This window comes from Mustelus asterias, chromosome 13, assembly GCF_964213995.1.
Source record: "Mustelus asterias chromosome 13, sMusAst1.hap1.1, whole genome shotgun sequence".
In the NCBI taxonomy this organism is placed as follows: Eukaryota; Metazoa; Chordata; class Chondrichthyes; order Carcharhiniformes; family Triakidae; genus Mustelus; species Mustelus asterias.
The window spans coordinates 5749150-5768972 of record NC_135813.1 but is presented as its reverse complement, the minus strand read 5'-3'; the positions used below and the strand labels follow the sequence as shown (position 1 = coordinate 5768972).

Genomic DNA, 19823 nt, shown 5'->3' with positions numbered 1-19823 from the left:
AATTAAGAACCCCACGCACCCCGGACGTTCTCTCTTCCACCTTCTTCCATCGGGAAAAAGATACAAAAGTCTGAGGTCACTCAACCAACCAACTCAAGAACAACTTCTTCCCTGCTGCCATCAGACTTTTGAATGGGCCTACCTCGCATTAAGTTGATCTTTCTCTACACCCTAGCTATGACTGTAATACTACATTCTGCACTGTCTTGTTTCCTTCTCTATGAATGGTATGCTTTGTCTGTATAGCGTGCAAGAAACAATACTTTTCACAGTATACTAATACATGTGACAATAATAAATCAAATCAAATCAAAAAAGTTGCCCCACAGGTCCCTTTTAAATCTTTCCCCTCTCACCTTAAACCTATGCCCCCCAGTTTCAGCCACCCCCTACCCTAGGGGAAAACACCTTGACTGTTCACCTTATCTATGGCCCTTATGCTTTTATAAACCTCTAGAAGGTCACCCCGCATCCTCCTACGCTCCAGGGAAAGAAGTCCCAGCCTATCTAACCTCTGGGTTTGGGATAGGGGTGTTTTGCTGCAATTGTATAGGGCATTGGTGAGGCCACACCTGGAGCATCATGGAGAGTTTTGGTGTCCTTATCTGAAGAAGGATGTCCTTGCTATAGAGGAGCACAGCGAATGTTTACCAGGCTGATTCCTGGGATGGCAGGTCTGTCATATGATGAGTGACTAAATCGGTTAGGATTATATTCACTGGAGTTTTGAAGAGTGAAAGGGGATCTCATAGAAACTTATAAAATTCTAACAGGGTTAGACAGGGTAGATTCAGAAAGAATCTTCCCAATGATGGGGTAGTCCTGAACTAGGGGTCATAGTTTGAGGATAAGGGGGTAAACCTTTTAGAACTGAGAGGAGGAGATATTTCTTCACCCAGAGGGTGGTGAATGTGTGGAATTCACTCCCACAGAAAGTAGTTGAGGCCAAAACGTTGTGAGATTTCACGAATGAAATTAGATGTAGCTCTTGGGGCTAAAGGGATCAAGGGGTATGGGGGGAAGGGGGGATCAGGATATTGAATTTGATGATCAGCCGTGATCAAAGTGTATGGCGGAGCAGGCTCGAAGGGCCGAATGGCCTCCTCCTGCTTCTAGTTTCTATGTTTCTCTCCTTATAATTCAAACCTTCCAGTCCCAGTAACATCCTTGTATATCTTTTTTTGCACCCTTTCCAGTTTAATATCATCCTTCTTATAGCAGGGTGACCAGAATTGTACACAGAGCTTGCCTCCCAGTTGCTGAATACGCAGTTATGTTCATATGTTAATCACTTCCTTTCTCATTCTAGACAATCGTTCACAGTGGCAGCCAACACAATATCTTCTTCAGGTCCTGACTGTAATGCGATCCCTATCTCTGTAATCTCCTCCAGCCCCAAAAGCTTCTGAGGTATCACATTCATCTAATCCTGACTTCTTGAGCATCCCCAATTTTAACCTTATCACCATTGGTGGTCGGACCTGCCTGAGCCCTGAGGTTGGGTGTTCCTTCTCCACCCACTATCCCTCAATGACCTGCTTCAAGACTATGTTGACCAAAAAACCATTGTCAATTGTCATAGAGACCCATCTGGTCCTCTGGGGAAGGAAATCTGCCATCCTTGCCTGGTCTGGCCTACATGGGCAGCATGGTGGCACATTGGTTAGCAGTGCTGCCTCACAGCACCAGGAACCCAGATTCGATTCCGGTCTTGGGTCACCGCCTGTGCGGAGTCTCCCCGTGCCTGCTTGGGTTTCCTCCGGATGCTCTGGTTTCATCCCGAACTCCAAAGATGTGCGGGTTAGGTGGATTGGCCATACTAAATTGCTCCTTTGTGCCCACAATGTCATGGTTAGGTGGATTAGCCGTGTGTGGGATTACGGGAATAGGGCAGGAGGGGAGAGCCTACATAACATACTCTGTCGGAGAATCAGTGCAGATTCAATGGGCTGAATGGCCTCTTCTGCAATGTAGGGATTCCGTGATTCTATGATACATGTGACTCCAGACCCACAGAAATGTGGCCGACTCTTAAAATGCAACAGTAGCAACAGGTTGCTCTATAATGAGGTGCCTCCCCACGCCCCCAACACACATCCATATGGCTTAATCCATTCTCTGCAAATGAAAGGACTAAATTCAAGCTGCGCACCTTCTTTGGATTACTCGGGAGTTTGGGGAGCCTATAGTTGCCTGTTGCTTTCCCCATGATAAGACGGCAGCCAAAGTCAACTTGACAACAGTGATGTCCCCCAGGACTTGCATGGGGAGTCACTGATTGACCCCCCTGCAGGACCCGTTGAATACGAGCTCCCTGGGGATTGGAAATGAATATCGAGCCCTCTATAAAGCAGGACCCTGAGAGGATCCATCGTTGCATTGTCCCGATTTGGGACCTGTTTGTGTTCACCACAGGCTTGTGGTTTTTGCTTTACTTTATTTTGTGCAATAAAGCACTGTTCCTTTACAGTCGACTCCTAGAGTTATTACACCAGCCAATCAGGCATCCCCCTTTTCATAGAGTCAGAGAGGTTTACAGCATGGCAACAGGCCCTTCGGCCCAACTTGTCCATGCGACCTTTTTGTTTAAACTCCTAAGCTGGTCCCAATTGCCCACATTTGGCCCATATCCCTCTATACCCATCTTATCCATGTAACTGTCTAAACGCTTTTTAAAAGACAAAATTGTACCCGCCTCTATTACTACCTCTGGCAGCTTGTTCCAGACACTCGCCACCCTCTGTGTGAAAGAATTGCCCCTCTGGACCCTTTTGTATCTCTCCCTTCTCACGTTAAACCTACGCCCTCTAGTTTTAGCCTCCCTACTTGTGGGAAAAAATATTGACTATCTAGCTGATCTATGCCCCTCATTATTTTATAGACCTCTATAAGATCACCTCTCAGCCTTCTGCGCTCCAGAGAAAAAGGACCCAGTCTATCCAGCCTCTCCTTATAACTCAAACCATCAAGTCCCGGGAGCATCCTAGTAAATCTCTTCTGCACTCTTTCTAGTTTAATAATATCCTTTCTATAATAGGGTGACCAGAACTGTACACAGTATTCCAAGTGTGGCCTTACCAATGTCTTGTACAACTTCAACAAGATGTCCCAACTCCTGTATTCAATGTTCTGACCAATGAAAGCAAGCATGCTGAATGCCTTCTTCACCACTCTGTCCACCTGTGACTCCACTTTCAAGGAGCTATGGATCTGTACCCCTAAATCTCTTTGCTCTGTAACTCTCCCCAACGCCCTACCATTAACTGAGTAAGTCCTGCCCTGATTCAATCTACCAAAATGCATCACCTCACATTTATCTAAATTAAACTCCATCTGCCATTCGTCAGCCCACTGGCCCAATTGATCAGGATCCCGCTGCAATCCGAGATAACCTTCTTCACTGTCCACTGTGCCTCCTATTCCTCCTGTAGGAGAAATTATTCTGGCCACTGGAAGTTTGGCATTCTTGTGTTTGTCCTGATGAGCGCGAGCCAGAAAAACCTTCAGCAACATGTCTCTCTTCAGCAATATTCAAGGAATAAAAATGTGGCTTTCGTTCTATATAACAAAAACAATACAAAAATGTGCTGGAGAGCTCGAAACTGTCACTGACCCTGTGCCAGTTCAATGGAAATCTGTGTGATTGTTTGAACTTCCTGTGCACTGGATGCAAAGTAGGTCTACGGAATTATCAAAAATATATGTTTTCGCAATTTACAGTCCTGGGAATATTCTTTATAAAGTGAAGTGTCTTCAATCGCGGAGTCTTCAAGTGACACTACTTTTCAGAAAGCGTATTTCTTGTTGTACAAAGATCTTAAGTGGATGTCTTTTAAAAGGATTAATCACTCAGACAAGCCACGGAATGAGAAATCAGTTATCCAGACAGCCAATAATGTTGCACTTTCTGGTATTAATGCAAAGAGTACGGATGGGCGATTGTGAGGGAGAGGGAATGGGGAGTTCGGGGGGTTTGGGAGGTTGACAGGGGAGGTTGGGGTGGGGGGAGATTGTGGGGTGGGTGCTGGAGGGGAGGGGGGATTCAGGTGGCAAAGTAAAGGAGGTGGACATCAGAAAACAAAACAGCAAGCGAAAATTGGAAAGTGCGCATGATCGAAAAAGGGGGGGGGCGATGCAGGAAAGAATATGAAGGGAGAATTCCAGTGCAACACCAACTCTGTTGCTGAGGCTGAAAGTTGGGAGAAGTGCGAGAGAGACACCTGCTGTTCAAACCATCCGTTGTGTCTTTCAGGGTGCGAGAGGTTCCGATGGTCCGACAGGGGAGCCAGGTTCACCAGGTATCAAGGTGTGTAACCGGGAGCTGCGGCCAGGAGATGGGAGCCCCCAGCCAAGGGGACAATGCTTCTTTCCCTTGCAGCCGCCAAGAATTGTTCACATAGTAACCTAACTTCAAAATAGAGTTAATAAAGAGTCAAGTATTTGTTTGATTTGTTTTTGCACTATTTACGCATTTGCTTCAAAAGTAAGTTTCCAAGGATGTTTTCAGGACCTGAGTTAGATTCTATGCAGCCATTCCCAGACTAATACCTTGGTAAAAAGGACTTGCTCTTAAAATTGAATGCTAAATGAAAGCAAGGGGTGGCACAGTGGTTAGCACTGGTGCCTCACAGCACCAGGGACACGGGTTCGATTCCGGCCTCGGGTCACTGTCTGTGTGGAGTTTGCACATTCTCCCCGTGTCTGCGTGGGTTTCCTCCGGGTGCTCCGGTTTCCTCCCGCAGTCCAAAGATGTGCGGGTTAGGTTGATTGGACGTGGTAAATTACCCCTTAGTGTCAAGGGATTGGCAGGGTAAATGTGTGGGGTTACGGGAATAGGGCCTGGGTGGGATTGCGGTCAGTGCAGACCCGATGGGCCAAATAGCCTCCTTCTGCACTGTAGGGATTCTGCTGAATTCCTTTGTTGTTTCTGTGAAAAGATTTCATATACGAAGAACAGTATTTCAGTTTGACTTTCTTTACAGTTTTTTTAAATAACTGATAAAAAGTGATTGAAATTAATATTTAATTTCCACATTGCCCACATTTTCATTGAAATATAAATGCTGATATCACTCCTAATCTTAACCTAAATATAGAGATTTCTCATTCCACACAATGGTAGGCTTAACAGATAAATAGACAACTCGCTGCAAAGTGACTGAGTTATTTATGCTACAATTGCCTCAACTAATGAGGAATGTTGTTCTTTTGTCCAACAGGGATCTCCTGGGGAATCAGGTCGGAGAGGACCAGATGGACAGAGGGTATGAGAAGCTAAATAGCCCAATATTACATTTCTTATTTATCCAAATTATGCGAACTTTTTCTGGCAAGCACTTTAATACAAGTCATATTTTTGACAATCTGATCTTTAAACCCTTCCATTTATTTACAGGGTAAAAGAGGGGAACCAGGAAGCACGGGAACAACAGGCTTTCCAGTAAGTCGCAAAGTCATTGTGCCATAGGAGGCCATTCGGTCCATTGAGTCAATGCCGAATGCTTCACCATGTCGGAACGCTTTTGAATAACATGTTTTGAAGCAAGTTAATTTCAGTAAAAATGTTGCCCACAGATTTAATTGTTGAAAGGTGGCATGGTGGTTAGCACTGCTGCCTCACAGCGGCAGGGACCCGGGTTCGATTCCGGCCTTGAGTCACTATATGCACATCCTCCCCGCATCTGCGTGGGTTTCCTCCGGATGCTCCGGTTTCCTGCCACAGTCCAAAGATGTGCGGATTAGGTTGATTGGCCATGCTAAATTGCCCCTTAGTGTCAAGGGATTAACAGGGTAAATATGTGGGGTTAGGGGAATAGGGCCTGGGTGAGATTGTGATCGGTGCAGACTCGATGGGCCGAATGACCTCCTTCTGCACTGTAGGGATTCTATGAACAAATGTTCTTCCTTTAGCTAAACAAAACCACAAAGTGGGCTGTTTGGGGGAGGTGGTGGTGTAGTGGTATTGTCACTGGACTAGTAATCCAGGGACCCAGGGTAATGTTCTGGGGACCCGGGTTCGAATCCCATCATGGCAGGCGGTGAAATTTGAATTCAATAAAAGTCTACTGATGATCATGAAACCATTGTTGATTGTCGGAAAAACCCATCTGGTTCACTAATGTCCTTTAGCGAAGGAAATCTGCCATCCTTACCTGGTCTGGCCTACATGTGACTCCAGACTCACAGCAATATGGTTGACTCTTAAATGCCCTCTGAAATGGAGGGCAATTAGGGATGGACAATAAATGCTGGCCCAGCCAAAGACACCCACATCGCATGAATGAATAACAAAAAGAAACATAAGGAATAGTCAATTGGTAGTATAGAACTTGAGTGTTGCTGCTAAAAGATACATATTGTCAAAGATTTTCATCTAGCACTCATCAGGACAGAAACAAGAATACCAAATTTCAAAGGGAACAACAATATATACTGCATAGGAAAGGGAGTGTTGGTTGGTTGGGAGGTCATAGTGGTTTACAGCATGGAAACAGGCCCTTTGGCCCAACTTGTCCATGCCACCTTTTTTTTTAAAACCCCTAAATTAATCCCAATTGCCCGCATTTGGGCCATATCCCTCTATACCCATCATACCCGTGTAACTATCTAAATGCTTTTTAAAAGATAATTGTACCCGCCTCTACTACTACCTCTGGCAGCTTGTTCCAGACACTCACCACCCTCTGTGTGAAAAAATTGCCCCTCTGGACACTTTTGTATCTCTCCCCTCTCACCTTAAACCTATGCCCTCTAGCTTTAGACTCCCCTACCTTTGGGAAAAGGTATTGACTATCTACCTTGTCTATGCCCCTCATTATTTTATAGACCTCTATAAGGTCGGCTCTGATTGGTCGAGATGTTGTCATGGTGAATGCACCAGGGAGCTAGAGTCTCACCTGCTTTGGTTTATTCAGAACATTGCAATGTCTGGACAAGTTCCTTTTGCCTGCAGAGGCCAGGATCCTGCTATGAATATATGTAGCTTCTAGCAAGAATAAGTCAGCTACATTGCGAGCCTACTGGGAATCTCATTACACTCGTTTCCCAGGTGAGGAACAGATACTGCAGGTTCCAATGTGATGTCTGGACGTTCTTTGCAGATCAGAAGTGTGCTACCTATCATTGAGATGAGAACACTTTCGGCTCACTGTGGGTGCAAATCTGAGGCCAACTTCCTATTTGAGGGCCCTTTGCCAGATTAGATCGCCATGTCAAATTGCCCCTTAGTGTCCAAAGATGTGCAGGTTAGGTGGATTGGCCATGCTAAATTGCCCCTTAGTGTCCAAAGATGTGCAGGTTAGGTGGATTGGCCATGCTAAATTGCCCCTTAGTGTCCAAAGATGTGCAGGTTAGGTGGATTGGCCATGCTAAATTGCCCCTTAGTGTCCAAAGATGTGCAGGTTAGGTGGATTGGCCATGCTAAATTGCCCCTTAGTGCCCAAAGATGTGCAGGTTAGGTGGATTGGCCATGCTAAATTGCCCCTTAATGTCCAAAGATGTGCAGGTTAGGTGGATAGGCCATGCTAAATGCACAAGGTTATGGCAGAGAGGTGGGCCATGCGAGGATGTTCTTTCAGAGAGTCGGTGCAGACTTGATGGGCCGAATGATCTCCTTCTGCACAGTAAGTTAGGTAAAGTTGCCATAGTCCCAGCTGACTGGTGGTGATTTAACCTGAAGGTCACCACACTTCAGGTGAGGGGCAAGGTTGAAAGGGCAGGGCCTTCATGAAAATACCTCAGTGGGTAGGGTTCAGCTTCTGCACTGTCGGCATTCTGTGGTTCAAAACCTCACCGAGGTTGTGTACATGCGAGTTCCTTCGAGCTTCCTGGCTTCATATTGAAGCTGCGGTCCGTCTGGAATCCCTCCTCCCCTGAGATCCCAGCTGCCTCATCTCACTGTCCCTCATCACTGCCAAACTGTCCCTTGGGTCACGGCTGCCGGGAGCATCACTCTGGCAATGGGCAAACAGTTAAAGCCGACAGATCAACTTTGCCTGGTTTTGGGGTTGGCCTCGATTGTCGTGTGTGGCACTCTGTCCCAAATCTCAATTCCCCAGTGACGGAATCCGAGCTTATGTCTCCAGATCATTAGTCTGGACCTCAGGCTTACTGATCCTGTAACGTATGCACGATGTTGTCATTAACCACAGCATTGCTGGTATCGCAACCAAGAACAAAGTCTATCGCTGCCCTTTCTGTCCCCGTCCCATTGCAGAGGCTCAGAATCTGCCATAACCTACACGATATGGACTGCAGTGGGTCAGGAAAGCCTTCTCAAGCGCAATTAGGTATGGGCAATTAATACCATTGAATCCTACAGTGCAAAAGGAGGCCATTCGGCCCATCGAGTCAGCACGGACCATAATCCCACCCAGACCCTATCCCCATAGCCCCATGCATTTACCCCAGCTAGTCCCCCTGACACTAACAGGCAATTTAGCATAACCAATCAACCTACCCGCACATCTTTGGACTGTGGGAGGAAACCCATGCAGACACGGGGAGAACGTGCAAACTCCACACAGACAGTGACCCGAGCCGGAAATTTAACCCGGGTCCCTGGCGCTGTGAGGCAGCAGTGCTAACCACTGTGCCGCCATGCCGCCCCGTTCGAGCGATGCCTGACCACTTCCCTTGAATGAACAAATAATTACTTGTTAGAGTCATAGTCTCTATTGGAGAAATGTACACGATTGCCCTTTAATGAAGGATAATGACGGGTTTGGGGAAACGGGGGCCAATTTGCACATTAAAAATACAGAGTCTAATCAGTTTGAGTCATCGAGGTTTACAGCATGGAAACAGGCCCTTCGGCCCAACTTGTCCATGCTGCCCAGTTTTTACCACTAAGCTAGTCCCAATTGCCCGCATTTGGCCCATATCCCTGTATACCCATCTTACCCATGTAACTGTCTAAATGCTTTTTAAAAGACAAAATTGTACCCACCTCTACTACTGCCTCTGGCAGCTTGTTCCAGACACTCACCACCCTGTGTGTGAAAAAAAGGATGAGCACAGAAAGATCCCAGCTCTGGTACATGTCCGAACATCGGACTGATATTTTAATTCAGCTACTCCATAAATATTTTATAAAATCCCTCAACCTTCAAAACTTGCAGCCAATTATGAAAGAATTTCCATCAAATATGTCTTCAGACATGGATTTTTGTAAACGATTTAAAATATAATTGAAGTATCTTAATAGTATAATTCATCAACTCAATCGGTTCAAATGTATTTCATGTAAAGCGACACGGTGGCACAGTGGTTATCACTGCTGCCTCACAGCACCAGGGACCCGGGTCCCATTCCCGGCTCGGGTCACTGTCTGTGTGTAGTTTGCACATTCTCCCCGTGTCCGTGTGGGTTTCCTCCGGGTGCTCCGGTTTCTTCCCACAGTCCAAAGATATGCAGGTTAGGTGGATTGGCCAGGTTAAATTGTCCCTTAGTGTCCCAAGATGCGGCGATAGTGTCCCAGGGGGCGGCACAGTGGTTAGCACTGCTGCCTCACAGCACCAGGCACCCGGGCTCGATTCCGGCCTTGTTCGACTGTGTGGAGTTTGCACGTTCACCCCGTGTCTGCGTGGGTTTCCTCCGGATGCTCCAGTTTCCTCCCACACTTCAAAAATGTACAGGTTAGGTTGATTGGCCATGCTAAATTGTCCCTTAGTGTCAGGGGGGACTAGCTAGGGTAAATGCATGGGGTTTTGGGGATAGGGCCTGGGATTGCGGTCGGTGCAGGCTCGATGGACCGGATGACCTCCTTCTGCACTGTAGGGATTCAATGAATCTTCAGTCCAAACTAAAAGAAACAACCTGATTAAAATCAGACATTTTGTGTGGAATTATTGAAATATCTAAAATGATCTTTTGCCTCCAGTTAAACGTCATTAATGTGTTTGAGATCTTGATGACCAATTCTGGATAGCTTGGGAACACTCTGTGCTTAGATCAGAATTTAACTTGAAGGTGTTGTACTTGGATCTGATATTATATCCAAGAAGAGTGAATTAGAAGTGGTTTGGCTTTATCACCATTTTGCATTTAAATATTTTGCTTGGAGCGCGAATTGTGTACAGTAGGTGTCGATGGGAAGTGGTTTGGTCGGCTGAGGCGCAGTGTATCAGTCAAGGCTGCACATTTAAACAGCCTGCTTGATTAGCCGTTCCATACAGTGGGAGTTAACGGGAAGATATTTGCTGCATTGCAATTCCATTCTCCAATCAGGATTTTGCCGACAGCAAAGTGAATTAATCCGGCATTGTGTAAACCTGTTGAAGGTTTAGTTTCTTTTCCAGTCATTTTTATTTTTCGCGTAAAGTGAGGTCCATCTGTGTCTTCAGCTGAATGCAGAAGATTCCACTGCATCGTTCAAGTGAGGGCAGGAAGTCTTTTGGTACCTAGTTATCTAGTTGGGTATCGGGAGGGACGGTGGCACAGTGGGGGTGGCACGGTGGCACAGTGGTTGGCACGGCTGCCTCACAGCGCCAGGGACCCGGGTTCAATTCTGGCCTCGGGTCACTGTCTGTGCAGAGTCTGCACATTCTCCCCGTGTCTGCGTGGGTTTCCTCCGGGTGCTCCGGTTTCCTCCCATATTCCAAAGATGTGCGGGTTAGGTGGATTGGCCATGCTAAATTGCCCCTTGGTGTCAGGGGGACTAGCTAGGGTAAATGCATGGGTTTATGGGGATAGGACCTGGGTGGGATTGTGGTCGGTGCAGACTCGATGGGCCGGATGGCCTCCTTCTGCACTTTAGGGATTCTATGGTTGGCCATGCTAAATTGACCCTAGTTTCAGAGGGACTAGCAGGGTAAATATGTAGGGTTGGAGGGCCTGGGTGGGATTGTGGTCGGTGCAAACTCGATGGGCCGGATGGCCTCCTTCTGCACTGTAGCGATTCTATATTCCGCCCTCAAACAAAACCAACCAATCTCGTCGAATCGCAGAATGGTTACAGCACAGAAAGGAGGCTGTTTGGCCCATCGTGTCTGTGCTGGCTCTCTGAAGGACCAATTCACCTGAGGGTGCCATTCCCCCTCCCTTCACTCTCTGGCCCTGCACATTCTTCCTTTTTTAGATAATAATCTGGTTCCCTCTCGAACGCCTCGATCACACGCTCAGGCAGTGCAATCCAGACCCTAACAGCTCCCAGCCTGAAAACATCTTTCCTCATCGCTATTCATTCTTTTGCCAGTTACCTTGAATCAGTGCCCTCTGGTTCTCAATCCTTCCACCAATGGGAACAATTTCTCCCAATCAACTCTGTGTGTGTGGGTTTTCTCCGGGTGCTCCGGTTTCCTCCCACAGTCTGAAAGACGTGCTGGTTAGGTGCGTTGGCCGTGCTAAATTCTCCCTCAGTGTACCCAAACAGGCGCCGGAGTGTGGGGATGAGGGGATTTTCACAGTACCTTCATTGCAGTGTTAATGTAAGCCTACTTGTGACAATAATCAATAAATTTTAAAATGAGAAAGGCCCTATTACATCTACCATCACTTCCCTTTCATGTAGAGACTTCCTGATCATCGCGTTTCATTGTGTAAAAAAGATTTACCCCACATATCCCACCCCCTACAACTTGATTTTGTGGCCAGCCATCTTATGCACATAGAATAAACCCCTGCAGTGCAAAAGGAGGCCATTCAGCCCATCAAGTCTGCACCGAACACAATCCCACCCAGGCCCTATCTCCATAACGCTTAACCCCATGCATTTACCCTTGCCAGTCCCCCTGTCACTAACCATGGCCAGTCCACCTAAACCGCACATCTTTGGACTGTGGGAGGAAACCGGAGCACCCGGAGGAAACCCACGCAGACACGGGGAGAATGTGCAAACTCTACACACACAGTGACCCAAAACCAGGAATCGAACCCGGGTCCATGGTTCTTGTGAGGCTGCAGTGCTAACCACTGTGCCACTGTGCTGCACTAACTCTTAACTCCCTCTCCTCTGGTTAATAACCCTTGTTATAGAGTCATAGAGGTTTACAGCATGGGAACTTGGGGACATAAATAGTGATGTCTTGAGGAGTGTACATATTACAGAGAAGGAGATGCTGGAAGTCTTAAAGCGCATCAAGGTAGATAAATCCCCGGGACTTGATGAAGTGTATCCCAGGACATTGTGGGAGGCTAGGGAGGAAATTGCGGGGCCCTAGCCGAGATATTTGAATCATCGATAGTCACGGGTGAGGTGCCTGAAGATTGGAGAGTGGCAAATGTTGTGCCTTTGTTTAAAAAGGGCTGCAGGGAAAAGTCTGGGAACTACAGGCCGGTGGCCCTGACAGCACCTTCGGCCCAACTTGTCCATGCCGCCCTTTTTTTTTAAAACCCCGAAGCTAATCCCAATTGCCCGCATTTGGCCCATATCCCTCTATACCCATCGTACCCATGTAATTATCTAAATGCTTTTTAAAAGACAAAATTGTACCCGCCTCTACTACTACCTCTGGCAGCTTGTTCCAGACACTCACCACCCTTTGTGTGAAAAAATGTCCCCTCTGGACACTTTTGTATTTCTCCCCTCTCACCTTAAACCTATGCCCCCTAGTTTTAGAGTCCCCTACCTTTGGGAAAAGATATTGACTATCTAGCTGATCTGTGCCCCTCTTTATTTTATAGACCTCCATAAGATCACCCCTCAGCCTCCTAAGCTCCAGAGAAAAATGTCCCAGTCTATCCAGCCTCTCCTTATAACTCAATCCATCAAGTCCCGATAGCATCCTAGAAAATCTTTTTTGCACTCTTTCTAGTTTAATAATATCCTTTCTATCATAGGGTGAGCAGAATTGCACACAGTATTCCAAGTGTGGCCTTACCAATGTCTTGTACAACTCCAACAAGACATTCCAACTCCTGTATTCAATGTTCTGACCGATGAAACCAAGCATGTTGAATGCCTTCTTCACCACTCTGTCCACCTGCAACTCCACTTTCAAGGAGCTACGAACATGTACCCCTAGATCTCTTTGTTCTGTAACTCTCCCCAATGCCCTATCATTAACTGAGTAAATCCTGCCCTGGTTCAATCTACCAAAATGCATCACCTCGCATTTCTCTGAATTAAACTCCATCTGCCATTCGTCAGCCCATTGGCCCAATTGATCAAGACCCCGTTGCAATTGGAGATAACTTTCTTCACTGTCCACCATGCCACCAATCTTAGTGTCATCTGCAAACTTACTAACCATGCCTCCTATATTCTCATCCAAATCATTAATATAAATGATAAATAACAGTGGATCCAGCACTGATCCCTGAGGCACACCGCTGGTCACAGGCCTCCAGTTTGAAAAAGAACTCTCTACAACCATTGTATCCATTTAGATACCTCACCCTGAATCCTGTGAGATTTAACCTTATGCAACAACCTACCATGCGGTACCTTGTCAAAGGCGTTGCTAAAGTCCATGTAGACAACATCAACTGCACGGCCCTCATCTACCTTCTTGGTTACCCCTTCAAAAAACTCAATCAAATTTGTGAGACATGGTTTTCCACTCACAAAGCCATGCTGACTGTCCCTAATCAGTCCTTGCGTCTCTAAATGCCTGTAGATCCTGTCTCTCAAAATACCTTCCAACAACTTACCCACTACAGATGAGAGGCTCACTGGCCTGTAGTTCCCAGGCTTTTCCCTGCAGCCCTTTTTAACAAAGGCACAACATTTGCCACTCTCCAATCTTCAGGCACCTCACCTGTGACTATCAATGATTCAAATATTTCGGCTAGGGGACCTGCAATTTCCTCCCTAGCCTCCCACAATGTCCTGGGATACACTTCATCAGGTCCCGGGGATTTATCTACCTTGATGCGCTTTAAGACTTCCAGCACCTCCTTCTCTGTAATATGTACACTCCTCAAGACATCACTATTTATTTCTCCAAGTTCCCTAACATCCATGCTTTTCTCAACAGTAAATACTGATGAGAAATATTCATTTAAGATCTCACCCATCTCTTGTGGATCCGCACATAGATGACCTTTTTGATCCTTAAGAGGCCCTACCCTCTCCCTTGTTACTCTTTTGCCCTTTATGTATTTGTAGAAGCTCTTTGGATTCTCCTTTGCCTTATCTGCCAAAACAATCCCGTGTCCCCTTTTTGCCCTCCTGATTTCTCTCTTAACTCTACTCCTACACTCCCTATACTCTTCAAGGGATTCACTTGATCCCAGCTGCCTATGCATGTCATGTGCCTCTTTCTTCTTCGTGACCAGGGCCTCAATATCCCGAGTCATCCAGGGTTCCCTACTTCTGCCAGCCTTGCCCTTCACTCTGAGAGGAATGTGCTTACCCTGAACCCTGGTTAACACTTTTTTGAAAGCCTGCCACTTACCAGACATCCCTTTGCCTTCCCACAGACACTTTTGAAAGTGGTGCCTAATAGTTTCTCACGACCTACTTGGTTAAAACCCCATATCATTTTAAAGACCTCCATCAAATCGCCCCTAAATGTCTCTGCCCCAAGGAGTGAAATTCACTATTCTCTACAAGATGAAATTATACTATTTCAAACTTGGAAACGAAGTTAGAGTCAGAAGGTCTGATTGATCGAATAGGTTACATTCAAAAAGAAAAAGAAATAAAGTCAAAAATGGGGCACAAAACTCAGAGAGAGAATATGGGAGACAAAGAGTAAAATAAGGGAAGCAGAAGCTGAGCAGGACATCACTGCAGGAGTCCCTCAGGGAAGTGTCCGAGGCCCAACCATCTCCAGCTGCTTCATCAATGACCTTCCCTCCATCATAAGGTCAGAAGTGGGGATGTTCACTGATGACTGCACAATGTTCAACACTATTCACAATCCTCAGATACTGAAGCCAGTTCATGTCTAAATGCAGCAAGACCTGGACAATATCCAGGCTTGAGCTGACAAGTGGCAAGTAAAATTCACACCACACAAGTGCCGGGCAATGACCATCTCCAAAAAGAGAAAATCTAACCATTACTCCTTGACATTCAATGGCATTACCATCACAGAATCCCCCACTATCAACATCCTGGGGATTACTATTGAGCAGCAGCTGAACTGGACCCAGCCATATAAACACTGAGGCTACAAGAGCAAGTCAAAGGCTAGGAATCCTGTGGTGAGTAACTCACCTCCTGACTTCCCAAAGCCTGTCCGCCATCTACAAGGCACAAGTCAGGAGTGTGATGGAATACTCCCCACTTGCCTGGATGGGTGCAGCTCCAACAACACTCAAGAAGCTCAACACCATCCAGGACAAAATTGATTGCTACCCCTTCCACAAACCTCCACCACCTATGAATATTGGCAGCCGTGTGTACCATCTCCAAGGTGCACTGTAGGAACTCACCAATGTTCCTTAGGCAGCACCTTCTAAAACTACAACTTCTAGCATTTAGAAGAATAAGTGGAGCAGATACTGGGAACAGAGGTTCCTCTCCGAGTAACTCACCATCCTGGCTTGGAAATGCATTGCCATTCCTTCACTGTCATAGAACATGGAACAGTACAGCACAGAACAGGCCCTTCGGCCCACGATGTTGTGCCGAGCTTTATCTGAAACCAAGATCAAGCTATCCCACTCCCTATCACCCTGGTGTGCTCCATGTGCCTATCCAATAACCACTTAAATGTTCCTAAAGTGTCTGACTCCACTATCACTGCAGGCAGTCCATTCCACACCCCAACCACTCTCTGCGTAAAGAACCTACCTCTGATATCCTTCCTATATCTCCCACCACGAACCCTATAGTTATGGCCCCTCGTAATAGCTCCATCCACCCGAGGAAATAGTCTTTGAAAGTTCACTCTATCCCCTTCATCATTTTATAAACCTCTATTAAGTCTCCCCTCAGCCTCCTCCGCTCCAGAGAGAACAGCCCTAGCTCCCTCAACCTTTCCTCATAAGACCTACCCTGGGTCATAACCCTGGAACTCCTTCCCTAACAGCACTGTGTGTGTACCTATGCCTCAGGGACTGCAGCATTTCAAGAAGGCAGCTCACCACCACTTTCTCAAAGGCAACTAGGGATGGGCAATAAATGTTGGCTTAGCCAGTGACCTCACACCCTGTAAAATGAAATTTGAAAACTTAACATTGAGCCCCGAGGGCTGTGAACTGCCCAATCGGAAGATGAGATGCTGCTCCACCAGCTTGCGTTGGGTTTCACTGGAGCATTGCAGCAGGTCAGGGGCGGACGGGCATGAGTTAAAATGGGGCAAGCAACAGGAAGGTTGGGGTCATGCTTGCGGACTGAGTGAGGGTGTTCCACAAAGCGGTCCCCCAGATGAGAAATTGGAATAGTGACTTAGAATCCAAACAGTAGTACTTGACGAAGAGTCATCTAGACTCGAAACGTTGGCTCAATTCTCTTCCCACAGATGCTGTCAGGCCTACTGAGATTTTCCAGCATTTTCTGTTTTTGAATAGTATCGCTTGTTTCAACTTGTCATTGGTTTAACTTGTTCATCAAATATTCGGCTCTTGAGAATGACCGGAATCCATCCTGTTGTTGTAGGGTATTCCAGGGCCGTCAGGTCCTCCAGGAGCCAAAGGAGTCCAAGGGGAGCCAGTAAGTACTTCTATAATTGCTTCACAGGACCCCAGACTGCATGGAAGAGGTACTTAATCAGGAGAGAGACGATCCATATTGTACTTAATAACTACAGATAGGACATTTGGAAAAACGCTATTCACCTCAACCACTTGCTGTGGTAGTGACTTCCACATTCTCACCACTTGCGGGGTGAAGACGTTTCTGCCGAAATTCCTACTGAAATAATGGGGCGGCACAGTGGTTAGAACTGCTGCCTCACAGCACCAGGGACCCGGATTCGATTCCCGGCTTGGGTCACTGTCTGTGTGGAGTTTGCACGTTCTCCCCATGTCTGCGTGGGTTTCCTCCAGGTGCTCCAGTTTCCTCCCACAGTCCGAAAGACGTGCTGGTTAGGGTGCATTGGCCATGCTAAATTCTCCCTCAGTGTACCCGAACAGGCGCCAGAGTGTGACGACTGGGGGATTTTCACAGTAAGCCTACTAGTGACTAATAAATAAACTTTAACTTTTATTTTCTTTAAAATTATAATATCAGAGGGTAGGTTCTAGATTTTTGTAACAAAATCCATATTCTAGAAACCCTGGTCTATCAAAGATACCTAACTGTGTATTTGACGTATTCATACAAGGGCTTAGAAATATAGAAACGTAGAAACTAGAAACAGGAGGAGGCCATTCGGCCCTTCGAGCCTGCTCCGCCATTCAGTTAGATCATGGCTGATCATCAAATTCAATATCTTGACCCACCTTCCTCCCATATCCCTTGATCCCTTCAGCCCCAAGAGCTATATCTAATTTCTTCTTGAAATCAGACAACTTAAGCTTCAGACAACAGGGATCGTCTATAAGATCACCCGCAGGAGAAGTCATAGAGGTTTACAGCATGGAAACAGGCCCTTCGGCCCAACTTGTCCATGCCGCCCAGTTTTTACCACTAAGCTAGTCCCAATTGCCCGCGTTTGGCCCACATCCCTCTATACCCATCTTACCCATGTAACTGTCTAAACGCTTTTTAAAAGACAAAATTGTACCCGCCTCTACTACTACCTCTGGCAGCTTGTTCCAGACACTCACCACCCTTTGTATGAAAAAATTGCCCCTCTGGACACTTTTGTATCTCTCCCCTCTCACCTTAAACCTATGCCCTCTAGTTTTAGACTCCCCTACCTTTGGGAAAAGATGTTGACTATCTATAGTCATCTCAGTGATATGGGAAGCTTCATCATTGGTAAGGGTAGATATTTGAGATCATTAAGGCATGTTGAGCTGTGGCAGCCAAAGCTCACTGACATAAGCCCTGCAATCTGACTGGACAGCTGGATACCCGTAATACTACTTTGTCAGATAGTTGACAACCTTGTCCTTCTGTTTGACCTCGTACCCGCTCCATTGCAAGGGCCACCTCCTTCTATCTGTGTAATATCACCATCGCCATCACCACCTCAGTCTATTTGCTGGTGAAACCTTCATTCCTTACCCCGCTGCCTCTCGACCACAATATTCCAATTTTCTCCGGACGGCCTCCCATTCCCCACTTTCCATTGACTTGGCCTCATCCAAAGCTTTTGTGTCCACGTTTTATCCTGCACCAAGTCACATGTTCACCATATCCATCCTCACTGACTGATGTGAGCCTCATGCAAGACGGACACCTGGCTGTCTCCCGAATGTGGTAAAAAGTGGACTTGGACATTGACTACTCACCTGGTCTACTGGTGGATGACTTTGCCCCATATTCAGTCCACAAGAGAAAGATTGGGTTCTTCTCTAACCTACCGAGAATGACCGTACTGAATTGCTAAGTTACACATGTCCTTCACTCCTCACTCACTGTCTGTCAATCCCAGAATTAAATTTAAAATCCTCACCTTCAGATCTCTCTGTGATGTTGCTCCAGCCTATTTCACCCCCACATCCTTCAGCCATCTGACACTTGTCCTTTCCCCACCTACACCTCACCATTGACAGCCAAGCTTTCAACCACATCAGCTCCACTTTCTGGAAATCACCGCTTATCTCATTCCGTCTTCAAGTTTTTAGGTGTCCAGATCACCAACAACCTGTCCTGGTCCCCCCCCATGCCGACACTATAGTTAAGAAAGCCCACCAACGCCTCTACTTTCTCAGAAGACTAAGGAAATTTGGCATGTCAGCTACGACTCTCACCAACATTTACAGATGCACCATAGAAAGCATTCTTTCTGGTAGTATCACAGCTTGGTATGGCTCCTGCTCTGCCCAAGACCGCAAGAAACTACAAAAAGTCGTGAATGTAGCCCAGTCCGTCACCCAAACCAGCCTCCCATCCATTGACTCTGTCTACACTTCCCGCTGCCTCGACAAAGCAGCCAGCGTAATTAGGGACCCCACGCACCCTGGACATTCTCTCTTCCACCTTCTTCCATCAGGAAAAAGATACAAAAGTCTGAGGTCGCATACCAACCGATTCAAGAACAGCTCCTTCCCTGCTGCTGTCAGACTTTTGAATGGACCTACCTTGCGTTAAGTTGATCTTTCTCCACACACTAACTATGACTGTAACACTACATTCTGCACTCTCTCCTTTCTTCTCTATGAACGGTATGCTTTTTCTGTACAGCGCGCAAGAAACAATACTTTTCACTGTATACTAATACATATGACAATAATAAATCAAATCAAATCTCTCTATTTCAATCAGCGTCCATTGTTTTTTCCTGACCATATTTGGTCCTCTCCTGTTCCTGCATCCAGTTGCTGCCCCTTGGTCATGCCATCCATACATATTTCATTGGCGTGTAACCGTAACCCTCTGGGATGCCTCTGCCGTCAGACTGACACCTGACATCAGCAACGGATGAACTGTAACTTCTTCCAACTAAACATGGGATATCTGATGCTGCTGTCTCCATCCCTGACCTGCCCACTGTCTGAGAGTATACCAGATAGTTAGCAACCTTGTCCTCCTGTTTGACCTTGTACCCTCTCCCTCTCTGGTGAGTTTTTTGGCAGAGGGAGGTGGCCCACCATTGGCCACTGGTGGGATCTACTGATCCAGCCGCTGTCAATGGGATTTCCCATTGAAGCCACCAGGAACCCTGCGGCAGGAGGGCACCATCAGCGGGACTGGAAAATCCTGCCGGCGTGAAGAGCCAGAAGATCCCATCCCGCTTGTTGGACGTGATTCCGTGGTTGGGTGGCACTTGATGAACAATCCTGAGTTCATTTCATCCCTTGGGTAGAAAAGTCAAGTACTAGGGGACAGAGGTTTAAGGTGCGTGGGGAAAAGTTTAGAGGAGATGTGCGAGGCAAGTTTT

The 19823-nt window shown here is 46.7% G+C and overlaps 1 protein-coding gene across 1 annotated transcript in view; it reads left to right on the top strand.

Moving 5' to 3' along the window:
* Positions 1-19823, top strand: part of col27a1b (collagen, type XXVII, alpha 1b) — a 610967-nt gene that overhangs the window by 433311 nt on the left and 157833 nt on the right. Inside the window, exons 34-38 of the mRNA XM_078227545.1 lie at positions 4253-4306; positions 5220-5264; positions 5396-5440; positions 16490-16543; positions 19593-19697. Coding sequence (XP_078083671.1) covers positions 4253-4306; positions 5220-5264; positions 5396-5440; positions 16490-16543; positions 19593-19697 — 303 coding nt within the window. The remainder of the gene's footprint in view (positions 1-4252; positions 4307-5219; positions 5265-5395; positions 5441-16489; positions 16544-19592; positions 19698-19823) is intronic.